At 32.6% G+C, this 25221-nt stretch overlaps 1 protein-coding gene across 1 annotated transcript; it reads left to right on the forward strand.

The window, feature by feature from the left end:
• Positions 1-1266: 1266 nt before the first annotated feature.
• LOC132735186 (phosphatidylinositol 4,5-bisphosphate 3-kinase catalytic subunit alpha isoform-like) lies at positions 1267-22759 on the forward strand. Its single transcript, XM_060722110.1, has 18 exons — positions 1267-1780; positions 3680-3892; positions 4649-4899; positions 5510-5627; positions 6725-6843; positions 7212-7456; positions 8126-8357; positions 8800-8906; positions 9317-9398; positions 11341-11444; positions 12402-12561; positions 13011-13126; positions 13681-13802; positions 15903-15981; positions 16197-16367; positions 17725-17842; positions 18147-18298; positions 19986-22759. Exons 1-18 carry the CDS (start codon positions 1435-1437, stop codon positions 20248-20250), a joined length of 3000 nt encoding a protein of 999 aa, XP_060578093.1. The 5' UTR covers positions 1267-1434; the 3' UTR covers positions 20251-22759.
• The last annotated feature ends 2462 nt before the right edge of the window (positions 22760-25221 follow it).

Consider the following 25221-nt stretch of genomic DNA (forward strand, 5'->3'; position numbering starts at 1 on the left):
GTATACCAGAATTTTACATATGATGTTGTACAGGGGTTGGAGTTTTTGTTGTACAATGTATACCGGAATTTTACATATGATGTTGTACAGGGGTTGAAGTTTTTGTTGTACATTGTATACCGGAATTTTACATATGATGTTGTACAGGGGTTGAAGTTTTTGTTGTATACCAGAATTTTACATATGATGTTGTACAGGGGTTGGAGTTTTTGTTGTACATTGTATACCAGAATTTTACATATGATGTTGTACAGGGGTTGAAATTTTTGTTGTATACCAGAATTTTACATATGATATTGTACAGGGGTTGAAGTTTTTGTTGTATACCAGAATTTTACATATGATGTTGTACAGGGGTTGAAGTTTTTGTTGTACATTGTATACCGGAATTTTACATATGATGTTGTACAGGGGTTGAAGTTTTTGTTGTACATTGTATACCGGAATTTTACATATGATGTTGTACAGGGGTTGGAGTTTTTGTTGTATACCAGAATTTTACATATGATGTTGTACAGGGGTTGGAGTTTTTGTTGTATACCGGAATTTTACATATGATGTTGTATAGGGATTGAAGTTTTTGTTGTATACCGGAATTTTACATATGATATTGTACAGGGTTTGGAGTTTTTGTTGTATACCAGAATTTTACATATGATGTTGTACAGGGGTTGGAGTTTTTGTTTTTATACTGGAATTTAACATATCATGTTGTTTAGAGGTTGAAATTTTTGTTTTGTACCTGATTTACTTATGATGTTGTAAAGGGGTGTGAATTTTGTTGCATACCGTTTTTTTACATATGATGTTGTGTAGGGGTTGGAGATTTTGTTTACATATCATGTTGTATTATGGATTGGAGTTTTTAAATCCCTTAAACTTTGAATGGACTGTTCAAAATGTAAAACTGCGTAAACACATAACACAGATTCATCAGGTAAACTATTAATCTGATACTTTATGAGAAATAAAGTTTGTTTTATATGACTGTTTTAAAACCATTACTGTAGTATATAGAAATTCCACTGATTTCCATTTTATTAATTATCTGGGGTTTTAAGTTGACTAACCATAAAGGAAGAAAATTGCTGTGTCATTTTACCTCAATATTGCTCTTGTGTTTTCTCAAATTTATCTTATAAGATAATTTGAATAACATCAGTTTAACTTTGTTTACAACATTTCATGTTGCTACATTTGTTTTTAGCTAAAATATATAGAAATACCAGTAGGTTGTCAACAACTTTTTTTCCTACTGTCAATCGATATATATATATGATTTACATTTTGTTTTCCAGTTATTCAAGGATGATGTGAATCTGTTTACTTTCTGTCATGATTTAATGATTTTGTTTTGTTTTTTCTTTATGTACACGGGAAACAGAATAGTGAATAAATTCAGTATTAGGGAAGTGCTGGTAGAACGGCAAAACAATGCCGCCAAGTTCGGGAGAATTATGGGGTCATCATTTGATGCCGTTGCAGATACATGTTGACTGCCTGATGCCAACAGGAATTCTTTTACCACTCAGATGCAACAGAGATGCTACCATGGAAAGAATTAAAAGTGATTTATGGACAGAGGCAAAACGATGGCCATTATTTCACAAACTTTTAGACCCCTCGTCATATATTTTCGTTGGAATAACACAAGATGCTGAACGTGAAGAGTTTTATGATGAAACTAGAAGATTGTGTGACTTAAGATTATTTCAGCCGATTCTAAAAGTGGTTGAACCAAAGGGTAATAGGGAGGAAAAGATGCAAAATTATACCATAGGTAAGTGTGTCTTAAATCCTTGCTCTATGTAATGTTGACATTCAACCTTCGGGTGCTAGCAATAATAATGGGCCTATGTGTTCCACTAGTATAATGCCACGTAAGTCTTCATCTGCATATCCATATGATATAGTCTGACCAATATAAGACTAGTTAAGCCTTTCATCTGTATATCCTTGCTTACATTTGGGTACTTATGTGGCTAGCTGAACAGTAGGTAACTATTCTTTCTCTTTGATGTCATTCGTTCCGTATACTTTTATGTGGCTTTTTTCTTTTATTTGGCTGAAAAAAGAACAATAGAGAGAACAATGGTGTAGTCATACATGTCCTATATTAGATATAATTAGAATGTCCGTAAGTTTGACTGGATGCTGTACTGTTGGCTGCACAGGTTTAATATTTAGTTATTGAAATAACTCGGACTTCTACAAATGTAATCTTTCTAACTTGAAGTGCTCATGTTTGAAAAACTTAACATCTCTTTTTCAGACTGTATTATGAGACTCCCGGTCATGTGGTCATATGTGACTTTATTCTTAAGGTCCCTTGGAAAGTCACATAAATTATGACAGTCTCGACTGTATTTTATTTAATTTTATCTTAATAGAAATTTAAATGACTTAGTTATTAATCATCCTGTTTATTAAATTACAGTTTTACTCAAGTTTTTAAGTTGCTCATACATTTTAAAACCAGATTTTGATTTCCTCATTGATGTTAAGCCTTCTGTAAATGTCTTGTATGTTTATATCTTATACTTGTCAGGCATGTATATTTTCTAGTTAACCATTGAACATGATAGATTTTTGCCTATAGATAATCAATAATAACATCCTGTTTCAGCATATACATAGTTTTGAATAATGATATTATAAAGATAAACGTTTGTATGTGTGTATTAACTGTAATGCAAGTCCCTTACATTTAATATTAGTAAATTTAGTTATAAAGATTTTTGACAGTTATAATAGGCCTTTCCCCGGGAATTTTACCAGGCACAGGGGCAAGGGTTCATGAAAATTGGGGTGGGAGGGTGTAACCCTGTATTTATGTTTGAAAATTTTTGCTTTTTTATGTTTGCTACATCAAAATGTACTGTATTTAAGAGTTTGCATAAACAAAAAAAAACACCAGATAAATTTAACATTTTAACAATTTATTACACTATAACCTTAGGATGATCAAAATAGTAGTTCTGAGACTCTCAAGCCAGAAAAAGTAGGAGTCCCAAATAATGTTGACTATGCTAAGCCAATTCTTTGAAGCATTTATGCAATTGATGTATATGATGAATAAACAGAATATTGCTGCAGAATTTACATAGACGATTGAAAATCCTGAGATTTGAGACAGAGCTCAGAAATGTTTTTTTGATAACCTCGCTGTCAGAATGTCCACACCTAAAACTAAACCATTTATAAATAGCACTAAGCTGGCAAACTACTGGTACCATATTTGTATGCTCAATGTTTTTTTATATTCAATGGTAATGATAAAATCACTGTAAATCCTTTCATTATGGCTTAGGACAGTAATGCTGTTGTATAGTTCTTAGATATTTATTATAGTGATATCTTTAAAATGGGAATATTAGTCAAATCAAACTACTCAATTAATGCTAAACTTAATGGTACTGTATGTAACATACTTGTAGATTAACCCCATACCACTTGTTAAATATCATAAATGGACTTGTCCACTTGTCCAGCTTACAATCTGGACAAAACCATTCTTCATTTTTGGGGGGGAAGGGGGAATTTAAAAAAAACTATTGACAGATGGCAGATTGTTTATTTCAAATTGGTAAAAAAAAGAGTTTGAGATGAAATGTAAAATGTAGTATGCCTATATAATTATAACATATTTATGTACATGAAATATTTTCTGTAATTACAGGCATGACTGTGGGTATCCCTGTGAACGAGTTCAATGAAATGAAAGATCTAGAGGTCATGACCTTTCGACGTAATATTCTCAAAGTGTGTAAAGAAGCTGTTGAAGATCGTAAACGTAACGGTAAACACAGTCTGGCACTGTACACGTACCCACCCGATGTAGAATCTTCCGCTAAACTTCCGTCTCATCTTGAAGAGAAACTTCATCAAACAAGTATGTCAGTTCTCATAGAATATAAATAATTGCTTGATACATACATGGGTACAAGTTTTCAGGAATTTACCTGAAGTTCAGGTTTTTTTCTACTCCTGAAAGTTCTGTTTTCTGTATAAAGCCAATTGAAATAATACTCAATTCAGTGTTTGCAGGTTTTCTGATATTTTCGACTTGCACTCTTGTACATATTCATTTTCATTTGGTTTTATTATGTGAATATATACATTAAGTAACATAATGAACAACAACAATAAAAATAGTTAATACTATGACTTAAAGGCACATTATGCCTGAGAAATAAATAATATTTTACTTCTTTAGAAACATGAACGTGAATTTTGTAATGTTTAAATAATGGTTTTAGAGCATGTTAGATGCTTATTACCTGATGAAAGTAGTGATAAATATGAAATAATGTGTTTTCAAGAAGCAAAATGTAAACTTAGTAGTATTTTGACTTCCATACAAAATACTAAATGACTATAAATGTACTTATTGCCAAAAAGCAACAGATGAAAAAGTTGATTCAGGTAATTGGCCAATTAGTAACTTTTTAGATATTTATAAAAGTACATCAAAATTAAAAATCTTTTGAGAACAAATTAAAAAAAAGCATTTCTGAGACATGATAGGCCTTTAAAGCTTTCCTTTGAAATTACAGATAGAGTTGACAAAGGTTTGTAAAAAGTCAATGAATGATGGTTTACTTTCATTTGAAATTTTCATTATTTTTGGTGTGTTTTTCTTTTTCAGACAAGCATATCTATGTATGTATATGGGTGGTACAACAAGACAAAAGTCGGAACAAATACACAGTAAAATTACCTCACACAGCTAAACCGAATGACGTCATCGCGGAGACGATACGTCGTAGGAGTAGAAATATGGGACGTAACAAGGAGGAGATTGAAAGATGTATTGAGGGATTCTCTCATACCTATGTACTTAAAGTGTGCGGCTGTGATCAGTTTTTATTTGAAGGATATCCAATTAGTCAATATAAGGTACATGTAATAATGTTATCATTTTCTGTACGTATATTTCATATTGGAAAAAAAACCTAAAACATTTTAAGTGGAATTTGTGTTACAAAGTGTGAATTTTGCTCATGTCATTTATTCTTTCATAACTTTCGCAGTTTTTTATACGAAGGGGGGGGGGGGGTGCATTTAAATTTGCCCTTGTCTGTCTGTCTGTGTATCTGTGCTTCTGTTTCAAAGTGTTGTGTCATATGTAGTTTTAAAATTGATAGAGCTAGAGTCAACAAACTTTACAGGAATGTTGATCAGCATGTGAAGTTGTGTACCTAGGGTTTTGTGTGCAGATTAATTCAGTCTTTTTAGAATTATTGCTTTTGACTAAGTAAAACTTTTCAATTTTTGTCATCCATAGCTCATAAAGTGTTTAACCTAGAGTCATGAAACTACAGGAATGTTGGTCAGCATGTGTAACTGTTGTACACCTGGGGGTTTGCTTGTGGATTTATTCAATATGTGTAGAGTTATTGCCCTTGACATCATAAAATTTTGCTATTTTAAACTTAAATGGTAAAGCTGACATAAAATTGTATTTTTATAAGGATATATATATATATATATGTGTTATATTTTTCAGTTTATTAGAGATTGTATAGCAGGGGGAATAATTCCCCAGTTAATGTTGTTAAAGAAGGAAAATGTTCATGATGCTCTACGAGACACACCCTTCCATCTCCCATCTTACGTCCAAAGAGGTAATCAATTATAGAACTTTCTTATGTTTGTAAATTTTGTCATTAATGCAGAAGTGGGTAGGCTAGACAAAGATAATAAACTGAGCCGCCTCACGACAAAACCAACATAATGGGTTTGCAACCAGCATGGATCCATACCAGCCTACGCATCTACTATTACGTTGGTTTTGTCGTGACGCGGCTCAAACTATGCATTTGTACTCTTTTTTTTTTTTTATTCATGTGTCTTGTTTATAGATGTCCATTGCTTGATTTTTGCTGACCATTTTTTGTTATCACTGCTATGAAATATGCCTCTACATATATTTTGGGTGAATTTTCATGATTTTAAGATACTCAATTATTAAGTCAAAATTATTGATTTTCTAAAATGTGTATCGATTATTGGTTGACAGAAAAATATCATTGATACATCACTATCATTTCTATTGATGATAGCTCTATTGAAAATCTATCGGCATTTTTTGCTTTCATTTGACAAAAATTATGTTAACCCTGAGTTAAGCGTTTGTCAGCAGTTTAGTGTCAGGTCAGCCCTCACATTCCTGCAGTCTGACCTAGCTTGTATTTTAATATTGAAATTTGAAAATCTTTAAACTTTGAGTAGACTGTTTCAAATTCAAAGCTTGGAAAAAAATCCATCTCACAAATTTTGCATGTTATGGATTAAGTTTGACTATGAGGCATGTTCTTATATTATATTTGAATAATGTTTTGATATACTTCCATTATTAACCAATGCAAATGCAAGATGGGGAATGATAGTCTTGACCTATACTATGGCATTGACCCATGTTCCATGATCCCAGGTTTAAAAGGCAAACACCTTAACCACTAGGGTAAATGTTTTGAAGTGGATTGTAATTGATTTTGTGTGTTTCCTGGAATTATATAACCTATGACATATAATATTTTAAAAAAAAAGTCAATAACTTTGACTCTGAAGTTGGAAAGTGTTGATTTTTGAAGCCGATAATAAATACTTGTATTCCATTCCAGACAGTTATGTTTCCTGGTACTTTATTACATTATCAGCTTGAGTTGGAAGTATGTCTGTTATGCAATTATTTATGTATGAATTTATTTTTTTGTTGCAGGTGTTCAAGCTCTAACAGACATAAATAACAAACAAACCCTGTCACTTCTAGAGATGAGTGTCAACTTTAAAATAAAAATACATTGTGCAACATATGTGAATGTCAAAGAAAAAGGCAATGTAAGTGTATAGTAGACAATAATTTTCTTTTTCTGTTTAAACCAATTGGGTTATATATTTGATTTTTAACCTCATAATAGGAAAATATGTACAAAAAAGTTACTTAATTAATGGCACTTCTTGTGCTTAGGTAATAGGTTGATGGGGATATCAAATAACATTAATAGTGTAAAGGGGCAGATTGAAACCGTTCAGCTTTAGCTAGTGGAGGTAGATTTCACTTTGTGCCTTGTTTCATGCACAAATTATTATAGGAGTTGATCAAGGCTTTGTACTGGTGGTAGAGACTTATCACATTTTGCTCCTGTAGACTATAGTGCCAAATTGCAACGGACATATTTAATAAATAGTTTTTTTCTAATTTTCAGATTTATGTAAAAGCTGGTATTTACCTTGGAACAGAGCCATTATGTGAGATTAAACAAACAAAAGAAGTTGACTCAACAAATCCACGCTGGAACCAGTGGCTGGAGTTCCTATACTTGCCAGACATTCCCCGTAGTGCAAAGATTTGCTTTTCAATTTGTTCTGTGTCAAAGAAGAAAAATAAAAAGGTATTTATGACCTGTTTGACCATTTTAAATCTGAATTTGAATGGATCCATTCTGCTTTTGTGTTGTTAGTTTTAAGTACAAATTCATTCAATTAGGACAGTATTGAGCGTGGTTAGATTTCATAGGTGTTTTTAATATCTTTATTATCAGCATTGAAACTTGATATATAGTTTTGTAGTTAAATTCTTAAACTCTGAATTGTGTGTGGTAAGTTTGTCAATTAATACTTTGAATTGATGGTGTAAAACAATGTAATCATTTAAAGATTTTGAAGGTTTATCTTCCCTTTCTCTCAATTGTCTTTGTAAACAAATAAATGTAACAGTTCTTATTAGTTGAAAAGTACTTAGAATTATGATTCCGGTTGTGGTGGATTGGTTGCCTTTACGTGTTGAGGCATCAGAATTGCATCCACAATTTAACCCTGTATGATTGTAAGAGGCGACTAAATAGGTTTGAATTACTGGAGTCTGCGCAATTTTTAGCTCCAACAGGTTAGGTGGTTTTGACCCCTTGTGTTGTTTTAAGTTTGTAACACCTTAGGTTAGTCAAATTATGACATAAACTATGTTGTTGCTTCTTTAAAACAAACAAAAAACAAAGTAGAATTATGATATTTTGAAAATTTTTTTAAATTTACCTTTTTTTTCATTTCAAAACTCACTAAAGCCCTTAAACTTTGGGGGGAAAACTTCAGGTGTTTGGGCTTTAATAACAGACCTTTAAAGGGAAAAAATTTGGGTCTTAAAACCTATGGCCCTTCCCCTCATGGCCCTGATAAAAAAATTTAAAAACCCTATGGGTATCCCCGGGTTTTCAAACCCCGACAAGGACTGCCCATGCCTAGAGATTGAGTTTGAAAAATTTAGTCCAGTATTGTCCTACCCTCCAGACAACCAGTTAGAGGAGCTGGCTATGTATGCCACTAACAGGGACCGGGGCCAGGCTTCCTTAGCGTTGGTAAGTTTGTCATAATATGAGTATGAAACACTGTTTAATTTATTTCAACTCACAATTTATAATATCTGACCGGGGCCAGGCTTCCTTAGCTTTGGTAAGGTTGTCATAATATGAGTATGAAACACTGTTTAATTTATTTCAACTCACAATTTATAATATCTGACCGGGGCCAGGCTTCCTTAGCTTTGGTAAGGTTGTCACATTATGAGTATGTAAATTTCTATATAACTAGCACAACTTATTTTTGATCTGAAAAATATCATTCACTAAGCAATTTTTTTGGTATGTTAACAAGTAATTGCCTATATTTTACCCTTGTATTTTAAGCAGCAAGCTTGGTCTTGTGGAGAGTATACCGAATTTTCCAACACGGCTCGTAGGAAAATACAATAAGGCGCAGAAAGCTACTTCAACACCAGATATTTCGGTATTATTTTTCCAGCAAGCAGATGATTGGAGAATAGAAGAAAGTCAGCTGATGAAATTATTAGCCGTGATCCATTGTAGAAAAATCTCAGAGCAGGAAAAAGAACTCTTGTGGAAAAGAAGGTTTAAACTTTGTTTTCTTGATTTTATCTATATTCTTATATTATATAGAGCTTACATTGTTTATAAATAATTGTCTTAGCGAGGAACATTGAAATTTCCATTATGAATAGAAGATCTTTTCAGTTTTGACGGATCAAGCCATTTGCATGCTTGTGTCAAAAAATAATGTTAACAATAATTTAAAATCATCGGGAGGGGAGAACAACACATCAAAAACACCAGGTGGGTTTAATATATAATTATGACAACTACCTGGTTTCGGGTACGGTACCAAATCCTTTTCAGGTTATCAAACAAAAATAATGTTAAGAAAGTTGTCTGATGATTTGAAAACCTCTTGAAAAACGAGAGAGAAAAAACCGACCATCATATATTATATAAAACACATACATGTATATTCATGTTTTCAGAGATTACTGTTTGCATCAACCAAATTCTTTACCAAAACTTCTCAGTGCAATAAAGTGGAATGACAGAGAAAATGTTGCTCAGGTAAGTTACATTCATCTACAAGGCTTATCAGTAAATTACTTTATTTACTTTTTTCATATTTAGAAAGTATACTGTCTATATTTCTAGTCACAAGAGAAAAGTTTTAGTCACAAATATTGCCAATTTTAAACTTTGCTCAGTCACTACTTCTTAACTAGTGCAGGTTGCTGGATTTAAATGTCAAGGTCTTCACCCTTTTGGGGCCGGGTTCATAGAATATAAACCAAAAAAACCCCCCCAAAAGAAATAAAATAACAAAGAAAGGGAAAAAGGAGATTCTTTTCCTTTGGACATTAAAAATTTAAACAAAAACCCTTAAGAACGCCTCTATCAGCAGTTCAAAAAAAAAGAAAAATTTATTTATTTTTCCCAAATTTATTTAAAATTTCCCAAATTTATTTATTTTTCAAAATTTTATATTTAAATTTAAATTTATATTTCAAATTTTTTATATATTTCAGTTTAAAATGTTCAAAAGAAAGGGCCCAAACAGGGGACCCCCAGGGGTTTGGCTTTTACAGCTGCTAGATTTTTTCGTTCACAGATTTTGAAAAATTCGAAAAGTTTCCCTGTACTTTTGCCCTGGAAAATAGGAATGACAAAATGAAAAACGCAGAAAATTTTCCCCTTAAATTTTGAAACAGGTATATTTTCAGTCACCCTTGCGGATTTTTTTAAAACTACAAAATTATAGACCAAGGGTTTATGTTGTTTTAATCATTTTAGAATTGTTAGAATGGCAAAAGTTTAGTATTTTCTAAAACTGTAAAATTTTTTGCAAACCCAATTAAAAAATTTATGCCACTGCGGCAAAATTTTTTTAAATTAAGTCATATTAAATAATAAAAAATGTAGCATACAGTCACCCGAAATGTAAATATTACAGCAAATGAAGGTAAAAAAAACCCACAATTTTTTTACTGTATTTAAACTGTCCTTTTTAGCTCGACTTTTCTATGAAAAGGGGAGCTATCCTACTCGCCCCGGCGTCGGCGTCGGCGTTAGCGTTAGCGTTAGCGTTGGCGTCACACCTTGGTTAAGTTTTTCGTACCACCCCACTTTATTTCAGAAGTATTACAAGTATGGCTTTGAAACTTACCATACTTGTTCACCATCATAACCTCCATCTACAGACAAGAGTACATAACTCTGTCAAGGTTTTTGACAGAATTATGGCCCTTTTTTGACTTAGAAAGTGTATTGAGCTTGGTTAAGTTTTTTGTACCACCTCACTTTATTTCAAAACCATTGGAGGTATTGCTTTGAAACTGACCATACTTGTTTACCATCACGACCTTCATCAACAGACAAGAGGACATAACTCTGTCAAGGTTTTTGACAGAATTATGCCCCTTTTTGACTTAGAAAATACATTGAATATGGGTAAAATCCACTTATTGCCTTAACCCTTTGAGATATTGCTTTGAAACTTTTAATGCTATTTCACATCATTACCCCCATCTGTACGCAAGAGAAGGTAACTCTGTCAAGGATTTGTTTTAAAAATTAAGGCCTTTTATCGACTTAGAATCTTGGTTAAGTTTTTAGTACCAGTCCACTTTTTGACTGAACTGTTTGAGATATTAATTTGAAAGTTGGAATACTTGTTTACCATCATGATTCCCAAACATGTCCAGGAGAAGGTAATTCTGTTAAAGATTTTATTTGAATTATGGCCCTTAACTGTCAATGTTTTGTATTATAGGCAAGCACTAAAAAAGTCGAGCGCGCTGTCTTACGGACAGCTCTTGTTCAGGGTATGTTATAAATTTTCAGGATAAGTTATAAATACAAAATTATTTTGTATAGTTTCAATACTAAATTTGTTGATTTTTTTTTAATTATGTTATCAGAGGCTGGCATAAGGTATGAGAAGTAAAGTTGTTACTAAGTAAATTTTGAAATTTATATGTTTAAATATTTAGCAATTAAACAATTTTAGGCCTTGAAGTTTGAACCATATTTGGACAATCCGGTGGCTAGATTCCTGCTCAAGAGATCATTAATGAACCAACGTATAGGACAAAAACTATTCTGGCATCTGAAGTAAGACATTTTAATATATATAATGTTTCTCATATTCACATATTATAACCCTTACAATGCTTAAAATCTCAAATGGACTCATCAATCTTTTAACTCTAGACAAAAATAGTCATTTTAGGAAAAAATTTAAGATAACTGAATAGTGATGACTATGACCAGACAGAATGAAAGTGCTGATTGATAGCATGCATAAAAACAGTTGGGCCAGCAGGCTAAGGGTTAAAGATTTTTGTTATGTATACTTTAATTGCTATCATTGATAAAGAAGTAATTTTATTTGTATGTCAGTCATTTGATTTTGAATGTCATGGTTCAGAACTGTTCACTATTTAAGAGAGTTGATGTGAAAGCGGCCGGATAGCTCAGTCGGTAGAGCAGCGGAACGGTATTCTGAGGGTGCACGGTTCAAGTCCGGGTCAGGCTGCACATTTTTCTCACCCTGTGACGTGAACATAGTGTAGAATTTTAAATAGCTTGAACAAACAACAAATATTTCATTGTTAAACCATTCAAAAATTCAGATTGGTCCAGCATTGTTAAATGTTTATAGTTGTTTGAGAGAACATAAAAACTGGCAGTTTATTTCTGCGCTATAACTTAGTTAACATCAAGGTAATATATTTTATAATAAATTATTTATCATATGGCATATTTTTCATATGATGTAATTCTGGTGCCATCAATTGCATAGGACAACATTGGCTGACTTTTGGATTTACTCATTCCTAGTAATGGCTGCCCTTAGGGAACAGTAAGATGATAAAATCCCCCACCAAATGTCCCCTTGCTGGAGGTTTAACATATCCCTGGGAATTTTGGCACCAAAATAAAACTACTACATTAACCTGATAGTATGGTGACTGATGAAAGTTAAAAAATTGGTCCATTTCCTTGTGTTGGATGGAGAACTGTTGTTACAATAGACTGATATAGAAGTTGATAATTTATTTTATACAGGTCTGAACTACATCATAAAGCAACAAGAGTACGGTTTGGACTGATATTAGAGGCTCTGTGTCGCAGTTGCGGACCATTCTTACAAACATTGTCCAAACAAGTGGAAGCCCTTGAGAAAATGACCAAGCTCACTAACATGCTGAAATATGAAGTTAAAGAGGTATATATTGTAGTTTGAATTTCTTGAATTTTATTTTGTGGTTAAAGTTTGCAATTTCATTTAGTACATGTATTTAGAATTGTAAAACATGAAAACCTGTCAGATGCTGAAATATCCAATATCCTGTTGATTTATTTATCAAAACTCACAGTTATTATTTTGCAATTCTGTTGATTTTAAATTTGCCAATTGTTAAGGTCTTTAATGCATTTACAACTTGCTTGAAACAGGCAAAAATGCTTTAAAAGGTTGTGTTGGGGAAGTGGGAATTTAAAAAAAATAACAGTAATGAAGCAGTGTCATTGTTGAAACAAAATTTTTGTGTCTATTGCATCTTCAACGGTCATAGTTCACATAAATCGAGAATTTGATTTATTCACTTAAGATAAAGTTGATGAAATAATGTTATGAATTTGTATAAATTAAATGTATAATATTATTTTATACAGGATAAATTAGAACAGATGAAGTGCCTTCATGATCAACTACAACAACCAGATTACCAAGAATGTCTACAGAGTTTTACATCACCTCTAAACAGTAGCCATAGATTAGGGCTTCTTAGGTAATTACTTACATCAACCTTAACAGTTGAAGTTGTATATCCGGAGGTCTTCCTCCACCAGTGAGCTGGAACGTCGCGATATGACCTATACTGTGTCGATGTGACGTAAAACACAATCAAAAAAAAAAAAAAAAAAAAAAGAAGTTGTATATACTATATAATGAGCCCCACCATGACAAAGTGCGTCCCTGCAGTCTGATCAGGATCCATGCTATATGCTTACAGAACCTATTATTAGTAGAGAAAATGATAGCGAACATCATGTATCCTGATCAAACTTCCCGGATTGGCAGGCTTGTCTTGAGCCATGCTGGTAGCAAATGCACTATGTTGATTTTGTCATGGAGTTGCTCTAATTATATTGAACAAAGCCAATGTGCACTGACACTAAAATATTGAAACCCTCTAATTTACTATTAATTTACTTAATTGAATTTGTTTAAATTTTGAACATTAAAATGAGTTGGAAGCGTCAAGAAGTTGTTAAGGTATTTCTTTAATGATAAGAAAAGTTAAAAGTTAGGCATAAAGATTTATACTTTACCATGTGACAGTGCTGAACAATGTGAAGTGAAGATGTCAAAGAAGCGACCACTGTGGATGGTTTGGCACAACCCTGACCAGCTGGCTGACCTCTGGTACAAGACATACAGTATACTCTTTAAGAATGGGGATGGTGAGTGATTAGAAACCTGTTTATTTTTTTAGCTCACCTGTCACAAAGTGACAGGGTGAGCTTTTGTGATCGCTTTTCGTCCGGCGTCCGTCCGGCGTCTGTCCGTCCGTAAACTTTTACTTTAAATGACATCTCCTCATAAACCACTAAGCCAATTTCATCCAAACTTCACAGGAATGTTCCTTTGGTGGTCACCTTTAAAAATTGTTCAAAGAATTTAATTCCATGCAGAACTCTGGTTGCCATGGCAACCAAAAGAAAAAACTTTAAATATCTTCTTTTAAAAAACCGAAAGAGCTAGAGCTTAGATATTTTGCATGAAACATCTTCTAGTGAGTGTCTACCAAGATTTTTCAAATAAAAGCCCTGGGGTCAAAATTGGCCCCGCCCCAGGGGGTCATTGATTTTCCCTATATGTATATAGTAAAAACTTAAAAAATCTTCTTTTAAAGAAATCAAAGAGCTAGAGCTAAGATATTTAGGATGAAACATGTTCTAATGGGTGTCTACCAAGTTTGTTCAAATAAAAGCCCTGGGGTCAAAATTGGCCCCGCCCCAGGGGGTCATTGATTTTCCCTATATGCGTATAGTAAAAACTTAAAAAATCTCCTATTAAAGAACCCGAAGAGCTAGAGCTTAGATATTTGGCATGAAACATCTTCTAGTGAGTGTCTACCAAGATTGTTCAAATAAAAGCCCTGGGGTCAAAATTGGCCCCGCCCCAGGGTGTCATTGATTTTCCCTATATGCATATAGTAAAAACTTAAAAAATCTTTTTTTAAAGTACCCAAAGAGCTAGAGCTAAGATATTTAGCATGAAACATCTTCTAATGAGTGTTTACCAAGTTTGTTCAAATAAGAGCCCTGGGGTCAAAATTGGCCTCGTCCCAGGGGGTCATTGATTTTCCCTGTATGCATATAGTAAAAATTTAAAAATCTTCTTTTAAAGAACTCATGGAGCTAGAGCTAAGATATTTAGCATCAAACATGTTCTAATGGTTTTCTACCAAGTTTGTTCCAATTAAAGCCCTGGGGTCAAAATTGGCTCCGCCCCAGGGGGTCATTGATTTTCCCTATATGTATATCGTGAAAACTTAAAAAATCTTCTTTTAAAGAACCAAAAGAGCTAGAGCTAAGATATTTAGCATGAAACATGTTCTAATGGGTGTCTACCAAGTTTGTTCAAATAAAAGCCCTGGGGTCAAAATCTGCTCCGCCCCAGGGGGTCATTGATTTTCCCTATATGTATATAGTAAAAACTTAAAAAATCTTCTTTAAAAAAACACAATGAGCTACAGCTTAGATGTTTAGCATGAAACATCTTCTTATGGGTGTCTACCAAATTTGTTCAAATAAAAGCCCTTGGTTAAAATTGGCCCTGCCGGGTGTAGGGGAGGGCAGATCATTGTTTTTCATTATAAGTGTGTACATCATGAAACGTCTTCTTATAGGTGTCTTCCAAGTTTGTTCAAATAAAAGCCCTGGGGTTTAAACTGGCCCCGCTCCGGGGGCCTACATACAGGTGAGCGACTTTAGGGCCATCATGGCCCTCTTGTTTTTATGATTTTTGAAATTCAGAATTTTACAAGTTTTATACTTGTGGTTATAAAATTATTTTTGTGGGCATGAAAATGTTTACTAGTAAGGACAGCTGACTGTTCTATAGAAATGTTATTTACACTTTATTTAAACTATCTGTCTATCTTCCATTAATGTCAATGGCCTTGCAAAGTTTCATATGAGAAAGTATTTAGTGGTTCTACTCAGGTGCCTGAAATAATGCACAGAAGTTATGCCTGAAATAATGCACAGAAGTTGTGCGTGAAATAATGCACAGAAGGGCATTTGAAGTCTTCCTCCACCATTATAGCTGGAATGTCACCTTATGACCTATACTATGTTGGTGCAACATAAAAACCTAAAAAACCAACACTTTGGTGTTTTAAAAAAAGTTTCATTTCTTGTCATAAGGGACATCTCATGAGACATTTGGACATTATTAAAAATGGTGTAGAATCTAGAACAAGGTCATATGTTGGACACCACAGCATTGAATTTGGTTATAATGTTTACAACACTTTATTGATTTTCTTTTCTCAGATTTACGTCAAGATATGTTGACGTTACAACTTATAAGTGTGATGGACAGCATCTGGAAATCAGAAGGTTTCGATCTACGGTGAGTACTTATTTTATTCTAAGTATTTCCTTCTTTTCCTTCCAAGCATATACTGGTATGCTATATAGAATATAAGAAATAAGCAAATTGTGACCAACTAAGCTTTCAAATCCATTAAAACTGTATACAGTTCTTATTTCCAATAAATTATAAAGTAATATGTACAGCACTTTATTTTTCGATAAAGAGAAATGTGTAAATTGTTCTATTTATAGAATGACAGCATATTGTTGCCTAGCAACTGGGCAGGATGTAGGTCTCATAGAAGCTGTAAGAGATTCATCAACTATCATGAAGATACAGGAGAAATCTGGTGCTAAAGCCATGTGGCAGATTGGAGGTACGAAGGCCTTACATAGCTGGATCAAACAGCAGAATGCTGACAGGTGAGTATTTATGTTTTGCTTGTAGTATTAAATAAACACAGTGTAACATCTAAATTGTAGTGCTATACTGTTAATAGTTTTATTTGTTGTTTTAACAAGGACAAAGCTCTCAAGTGCTTTATGAAAGGAAATATACACTGGATAAGGAAAATAACATTGACACATCATACGACCTTAGACATGACGTCAGTAAAGAAAATTATGTCTAGAAATAATACTTCTCTTCTGATCTTGATTATTTCCATTAATTAACTTTCTATATGCATATTAGAATGAAAATTAATACTGATTATTCTTGCATTATCATATTATATCACAAGGTTGTAGTTTAGATGCCTTGTACGTCTTTGCCTTTTTTGAAATTATCTCCTCAATAAACGTATTTGTCTCTAGCCGTTACCATAATAAACTTATGAAATGGAATTGTCCTACCTTAAAGGGAGACACAGGCAAAATTTTCATTTCTTAGTTTTGAATTTTTCATTCATTATTCTGTAAATGCCCTGAAAATGAATATATTAGAAGGTCGAAGGAACCAAACTTTGCTCCATATTAAGAATAAAATGGTGGTTTCCTAACTTGACCCGCGTGGGTCAGGTTCAGTGTAAGGAATTAGGATTTAAATCAACTAGGCTGGTAGGACTACCAGATTGGAATATTCACTAGCCCAAAACACATTTCACTAGCCCGATTCATTTGTTCAAAACAGTTGTTTATATTGCCTCTGAAAATACAGTAGCCTGGTCGGGCTTGTTACTGTAAAAAATTGGTAGCCCGAGAAGAAATTTAGTAGTCGGGGGCTATAGGACTACTGCTAATTTCGAACACTGCAGGTTAGAGCGCTAGCATTTCACAATAGTTGTCAAAGTGAACTCTGGAAATGTTAAAGTACATGTCAAATGAATGACTTAGGCTTGTTTCAGTCATACAATATCCACAATATCTGTTGGTTTGTTCAAAAGTCACCTGACTTGTTTAAATACTATTTGGTGATTCTATTGGCGTATAAATTTTGTTCAACATATATAGATATATTTACGCTTCAAACCCAAAGTATATAGAATTTAAACAGAAATTCACGCTGAAACTTCATGAAAAGTAATTTAGCCTGATTTGAGTACATAAGATCATTTTAATATTTTTGTCATTATTTTGCCTGAATATCCCTTTAATTACTGTTTGGAATTGACCATTTTTAACATGAGAAAATTTGATGTAAGATAAATGGAAAACTACAAAACACAAATAGATGAAAATGTATATGATTTGTATGTTTCCGTCTGTTTGTATGCTTTTTTACATTTCCATTTGTTTATATAATTTGCCATTTATGTGTGTTTTATTGTTTTATTTGAAGGTATGAGGAAGCTATAGACACATTTACCAAATCCTGTGCCGGTTATTGTGTGGCAACATTTGTATTAGGCATTGGTGACAGGCATTCAGAAAACATCATGGTGGCCAGAGATGGACGGGTAAGATTTTAGGATTTAATTCATTGCAGTAATGAAGCAATACCTCTAGACACTTGCAGTAGTCATGATCGCAAAGTAGAAAAATATCACTTTTTTGTCTATAAATGTATTAACATTATTCATTCGTTATCATATTCAAATCGATGAATAGACAGCCTAAAATGCATTTTGGTGGATGAATAGGGGAGAGTTTAGCGTTGAATTTTCCAAGTGCCTTGTCCAGTATATACCAGAATAGAAAAAAAGGCTTTGTCATGTAGGATTGTCATGAAAATTGATTAATTGATTATTTTAATCATTTCAGGTATTTCACATAGACTTTGGTCACTTTTTAAACCATAAGAAGAAGAAGTTTGGTATAAATCGTGAACGAGTACCGTTTGTGCTTACAGAAGATTTCATGAGTGTGATATCAAAAGGCAGGGACCAACCACATAAAACTAAAGACTTTGAGAAGTAAGATTTTAATCTTATTTAGTTATTATTTTCATGTATTGCATGATCATAAGGTTCAATTAATAGTGGATACTTATATGTTTTATTGTGAGGTCGATGAGTGTTTGTAGTTTACCCTCCATGTCACATGAGAGTGACCATATAATATATTATTACCCTTCCAGATTTTTTCCGCCTTTTTGATTGGATATTGATCACCCGAAAGAAATTGATATAACCGACCCGGACGGGTAATATACACACTAAATTTCCCCGTTGGGTACCCAACGTTGTAAACAACATGCGCGGAGGTGATGCGCGTACGGTTCGATTTTACGCGGTGTAAATTCCGATTTAAAACCACTTTTTAACTGTCAAATGATAAATATTTACCAAAGTAGAGTAATGATATATATTACCATCAGTATCGAAAACAAATATGACCTTGTGAAAGCTTGATATTAATTACAAAAAAGTGCGTTCAATAGACTACTCCTTTTCTCATGTTTACATTCGTTAGGTACGGGAAAAATAAGTTGTGTATTTATGTGACGTCATGTTGTGACGAAGAGGTACCCTAAAGGGAATCTTATTTCGACGTTTCATTTGAAACAGCAATGATTTTTTAAAAAATCGTCTAAACTCGGCAGGGAAAGGGTAATAAAATTATTATTTTGGTTTTGGAGTGATATATGTGGATATATTACCTGCCAAGATAAAATATCACCCTCCCCTAACGGCTCGGGTGATATAAAATCTTAACAGGTAATATATCCACATATATCACTCCAAAACCAAAATAACATATACTATATTTAATTCACCTGGGCACAGTTTAGCCACCAGACCGTTCCTGGGCAAGCTGTCAAGCACTAGATGCCTTCACACTCCTAAGGAACTTCTAGATACTGCTGTACATGCCAGAGCAGGATCCAGGTCTTTCAAATCAGTCCAAAGCTCTACCAAATGAGCCAACTAGTGTATCAGTGTTATTTTATTTCTAATTTTATCAAAGGAGCACTAAAAGAACCATCCCCACTTATTGCAGATCTTTGCCAAAAAAACTGCTTGGCAAATACCTCATGGTGTATGATATTAATTTTAAACAACATGTTTACCATGGCTTTGTAGCAATAACTCCAGTAAAGCTGGAGCATCGCGATATGACCTATACTGTGTCGATGTGACGTAAAACCCAAAACAAACAAACAAACAAACAATAACTCCAGTAAATATTTCATTTATTTATTAATTTTCAACATTTTTCTTCTATTGACAAGGCACAAATGACTGAATGTGCTACCTAAAAATAACATCATATACTGCATGGTATGACCAGCCTTGAATAAATTGCTGTATGGACTTTTTATAAAAAAAACTACAGGACAATGAACATTAAAGGACAGTTGCCTCTCAGTAACTCAATTTCACACTTTGACTAATTGAAATAAAAATATATTGGACTTTAATTGACGGTACCAAAACCTTCTTTCGACGAACCAGGAGTCTCAAAATTTGACCTAAGCGGAGTTAAAAAACAAAGATAAAAAAGGAAATTTGACAGGACTTTAGAAAATCTTCGACGAAAGCGGAATTTTGAATAAGGCGATTTTGACTTATTGAGAGTCAACTGTAAAATTTTTGTAGTTATTTATTTTGATATATAATTGTAATTTGTATTGTAATGTTACTCTTGTTTGTTATTTAGGTTTCAAGAGCTCTGTGTGAAGGTTTACCTTGTTTTAAGGAAGGAATCAGATCTGATAATTAACCTTCTTACTATGATGTTATCCTGCGGAATTCCAGAACTTCAATCACTAGATGACATAGGTTATGTGAGAAAAACACTTGCCGTTGAAAAAAGTGAGGAGGAGGCAATAATGTATTTCACACAACAGTTGAATTCAGCGTACAAGGACCAAAAATATACAAAAATAGACTGGTTTTTCCATGCGTTGAACAGTAAACAGTGATATGTTAACATTTTGACATGCATTGACTCATGTGGGTGTGTGATATCTGAAGACATTTTGATTGTTAAAAGAGGTATTTGATTTAAAAAATTTAATGCTTGAATTGGCTAAGTGTACTCCAAATTTTCATGGAATTTTGGCAGGTGGTTCATGGTAAAATTTGCTTGAATTTAGCCGTTGATGTCAGAGCCAGAGTCACATTTTTGTCATTACTGAAAACTGTTGTTTTTAGTATGATTGACTCTTTTTCTCTCCATATTAAAAGCAGTTTTAGTGCTCAGAGGGTTAAGTTCTTCAAATAAAAGCAATAAACCTGCTATTCTGGATTTTTTTTGTCAAATTACATTAAAATCAACCCATTCATTGCATAAAGTGCATAAAAAATTTTAATATGATTAAAACCAATATTTTTGTTTATTATTTTTTATGCTAAGATACTAGACTGGTACACTTTGATGTAGTAGTTTAACAGTTGTAAGAAACCATAGACTATTAATTGATAGTGTTAATTCTAATTTTAATGTTACTAACACCTTGAACATAGGCAATTTCATAAAACTTCACAAATATTATGTTTTTTATTAACATCTATTGTTCTGAGGGGAGATAAATAAAGAGTAGATTGTCAACACCCAAGATAAATTTGAAAAAGAAAAATGAAACTGAAGTAAAACATTGCAACACACACATATACAAGATATTATCCATAATTCATATATCGCATGCAGAATGATAATAGAATGATAATGGACTATGTTGATCAAAGATGTTAAAAATGACTTAATTAGAAATTGAGGGGAGGGGAGTGGGGATAATTGTGTGTACTTGTGAGAGAGGGTATCATGTATAAGGTGGCAATTGTGCAATATACAAGCTGCAGGTTATTTGATATCTCTATTATTGTATGACTTATAAAACACTTGCTTACATCATAATAAAAATTAGATATTGAATAATTATATATGATTTATATTTAACACAAATGTCAAAATTCACATGGTCAGAAAAAAAACATTTAATTTGGTTGATGTCATGTGATTTTTGTAGCATTTATGATTTGTATGTTTGCTGTTTGCAGGCCTGATGAGTGATATTAGAAATATTATCCTAAAATACTTGTATAATAAATTAGTGTTATACTGGTTATGTCCCCTTGCTGGATATACATATGGGGATGTATTTTTAACAGAAGTGCTTTGTGTATATTGAATTGATTTGAATATTGGTATTACAAGTCAAATGGTCTGATTAGTACATGTATATGTTTTATGTCAATGACTGTCTTAATTCAAGTGCTATATTTAATAGACTGACTGTACTGAAAACAAATACTAACATTTGTTTGAAGAAAGTGATGACCCTTTTGATTTTGAGGTCATTAGATCAGAGGTCAAGGTCGCTGTGACATTATGTGTATAATCCTTGTTTGATCAATTACTTTAGAAAAAAATAGCCAACTTAGATATAAATTGGTAGGGACTTTGCCAATGGCAAGGTGGTGACATTTATTGATTTTGAGGTCATAAACACATAGGTCAAGGTCAAAGTGATGCTTGTTTAAGATTCTTGTATAAGATTACTGAAATGTAACCTAGTGCAATACTTACTCCAGCTTTCCCTTTAGTATTACTATATTGAAATATTTGAAACTAACAATCGCCTATTCATTGAAATTTTAAGACTGGGCTTGTCGGTTGTGTAAATATGAGAGTACAAGTGTTAATTCTGCTCTGGAATACCAAAATCACAAAATTTTATTAATGTTTTTTTATATCAAACATACAGGTGTATTTCATAGTCTATACGAGTTATATAAGTGTATATCTGATTTTTTTTTTCTGGATTTTTTTTTTTTTTTTTTTTTTTTTCAAATGATTTGTGTTTGCTAATATCTTTTATGAAGTAATCATAACTGTATATTTTTCTGACATGAAAAGTTTTGTATAAGATGGAGAAATTTATATACATGTACAATGAAACTTTCAAAGTGGGTATACTTTATTTAAGTTTTTGTTTATTTTTAGTCAAAGATTATTATTACATTTTTTTTTCAAAATTATATATTTTTTTCTAAGTTGTGCAAAAAAGATAATTATTTACATTATATATTGTAATAATGGTTTATAGCAAGTTCTTTACACTGATTTATTATTCTGTTCCAAAAATAAATAAATCATAAATAATGATAATCTTTTTTATTAGAAAAATCTACCTATATTATATGATGAATCCTACCTGTATTATATGAGGAAATCTACCTGTACAGTCAGGACTCAATACATCGGAATCCATTATATTGACAAATTCAAATAACGACAGTGAATTGGTGGGAACCCAATTTTGTCAACGTTATTGTAATCCTTTATAACGGAAAATTCGTATTCCGACTCCGAGACAATAAAATTGGAAACCAAACACGTTATTTTCTATACAATCAGTACCCGTTAAACTGACTCTTGGTTAGTCAAGCGTGCGTATAAAACAAAAGCCGCAAGGTGTTAAAACAGGTATTCTAACACGACCCGCATTTTTCCCTATTGAACATAGAAGAACCGAAAGTGTGTGTTATTATGCTATAAAATCACTGTTTGGCGTTCTATATTTAGACATGTGACGTAATCATTATACACGTGACGTAACCACTAAAAATGTGACGCGCTGACAATAAGTATGGAAAGAAATCAGGCGCAATTAAGCTAATTATAATGTACGGCAGCATTTATTTGTTGATGTCGTGTTAGAATCGAAATAATATATCCAAATCGGTGATTTTATTGCTTGATAACATCACTGTTTGTCGTTCGGATGCGCATCATTATATCACTCGGGCTACGCCCTCGTGATATAATTCCCCGCATCCGAACTCCAAACAGTGATGTTATTGAGCAATAAAATCACAGTTTGGGATATATTATTTCTTAATTGTAGCCTGGTCAGTTGATTGTTACACCTTATTACAATACCAACGTGTTGTTGTCAGCTGAATTTTGTTACACTTGCCAACTTATGACAACAAACAGTGTCCAATCATTTTTTAAAGGTTTAACTTCTAAAAGTCCTATCATTGTGTGTGCTTTTTATTTTATAAAGTTTAATCATTTTCATAAAAATCTTTAACTATTTAAGTTGTTGTTATTTTAATGAAGTAGTTGTATTATGTGTATGATATGTAATGTGTGTAATGAAATGAGCACATCCACACAAAAATCTTTTTCATTAGATGTTTTTTATAGATCTAAATACATAATGTTCAGATACCAGTGAATCATGATGAATGATGAAATTCACTATACTGACAAATTCGATATACTGACATATCCTTTGGGAACCAACAGTGTCGTTGTAATAAGTCCTGACTGTATATGTAATTTTAAGACTACTTTTCACTGATATAGCTCTACATGAAGGCACACCAAGCTTCTGAAATTTATAATTGTTATTGATCTTTAGAAAGGACAAACAAGAGTGTAATAATACTCTATGTATTTACAGCATGAATAACATGTTTGATGGTTATTAATGTAGAATAATTTTTCATGAAAGCAGCAAAATTTAAACAAACTTGTATTTTGACTTCCATATAACATACTAAATCACTATAAATATAGTAATTGCCAAATTGCAAGGGCTAAGATTTATGGTCAAAGTGCAACGTTTTGAAAACTGTAACAGATTATCAAATAAAGAGCTTTTGATTTCATCAAAATTCTATATTATATTTTGAGGCTCAATGTGCCTTTAACACCAGACAAAACTGGTAATTTAGCACATTTGAGTGAATTTATATTATGTTATAGTTTAGTAAATGAGATAAGCGCATTTATTTATCTGATTTACATTATATATCATTCATTCATTCATTCATTCATTGAATCATTCTTTGAATCACTCATTCATTCATCCACCAAACTAACACTGACTTTGTCACCCATTTACATTATTTTCGGTTCCAATAATGTTAAAAACACACCAGCAATTTATTAAGATTATTTTGAAAACTTTAAAATATATAACCAATAAAGAAATACTTATAAGATAAAACTGCATTTCTTCCCTTACCTATGCAGATGGAAAATATGAGAGCAAAAAAAGTGACTATACTGTTTTATTAAGGTGCATTTTAAATGACACAATTTATTTTACCAGGTTTTCAAACACAAAACTTTGGTTGATAAGATTTGTAAATGTCGGTTGATAGATGGCTGGGTGTTCACTAGCTAATGAGACTTCAGTAAACAGTTTATATTAAAGTATAGCTTGACCTGTTTACTGTCACACTATGTCATAAATGAGCCGCGCCATGACAAAACCAACATAATGCGTTTGCGACCAGCATGGATCCAGACCAGTCTGCGCATTTGCACAGTATGATCAGGATCCATGATGTTTGCTATCAGTTTCTCTACTTGTAGTAGGGTTTGTAAGCGAACAGCATGGATCCTGATCAGACTACGCAGACATGCTGGTCGCAAACGCATTATGTTGGTTTAGTCATAGAGCGGCTCAAATCATAAAGTTATGGAAGCCAGTGAGAACAAGGTGTAAACTGTTTCCTGGCTGCTCAATCCAATAATTACATTTATTAACAAATTTCAACCATTCTTTCACCAGAATCATTGTCATTCATTTTCCTTGTGCATATTGTTGGGATTTTGTGATTGGATCATTTCTTTGCAGAATTATTGCCCTTATTTGTTTCTTTGTTTTTTGCTCTTTTTTCATTATTTTTTTTGGTATGGAAATTGCCTGCTACATGTTTTACAATATAGCATTGTATAATTATCACATCAGGCTACCATCATAGATATCTTCCCATAAATACATGTATTGTTATAAATATAAGTAAATAAAATATCTGTGCTATACATTATTTATAATTAATGTACATATTTTATTTTTTTCTTATTTATTTTGTATAAGAATAAAAAAATATAATAATAAGATATTTAATATTTGTTATATATGTCCTGC

This window comes from Ruditapes philippinarum, unplaced genomic scaffold, assembly GCF_026571515.1.
Source record: "Ruditapes philippinarum isolate M1 unplaced genomic scaffold, ASM2657151v2 ctg1516_1_1_1_1, whole genome shotgun sequence".
In the NCBI taxonomy this organism is placed as follows: Eukaryota; Metazoa; Mollusca; class Bivalvia; order Venerida; family Veneridae; genus Ruditapes; species Ruditapes philippinarum.

Excerpts from the sequence above, each read along its gene's own strand:
- LOC132735186 (XM_060722110.1), top strand. The coding sequence starts at position 1,435 with ATGCCGCCAAGTTCGGGAGAATTATGGGGTCATCATTTGATGCCGTTG. Across the intron at positions 6,844-7,211 it reads ATGTCAAAGAAAAAGGCAAT|ATTTATGTAAAAGCTGGTAT; the intron begins GTAAGTGTATAG and ends TCTAATTTTCAG. Across the intron at positions 16,368-17,724 it reads AAACAGCAGAATGCTGACAG|GTATGAGGAAGCTATAGACA; the intron begins GTGAGTATTTAT and ends TTTTATTTGAAG.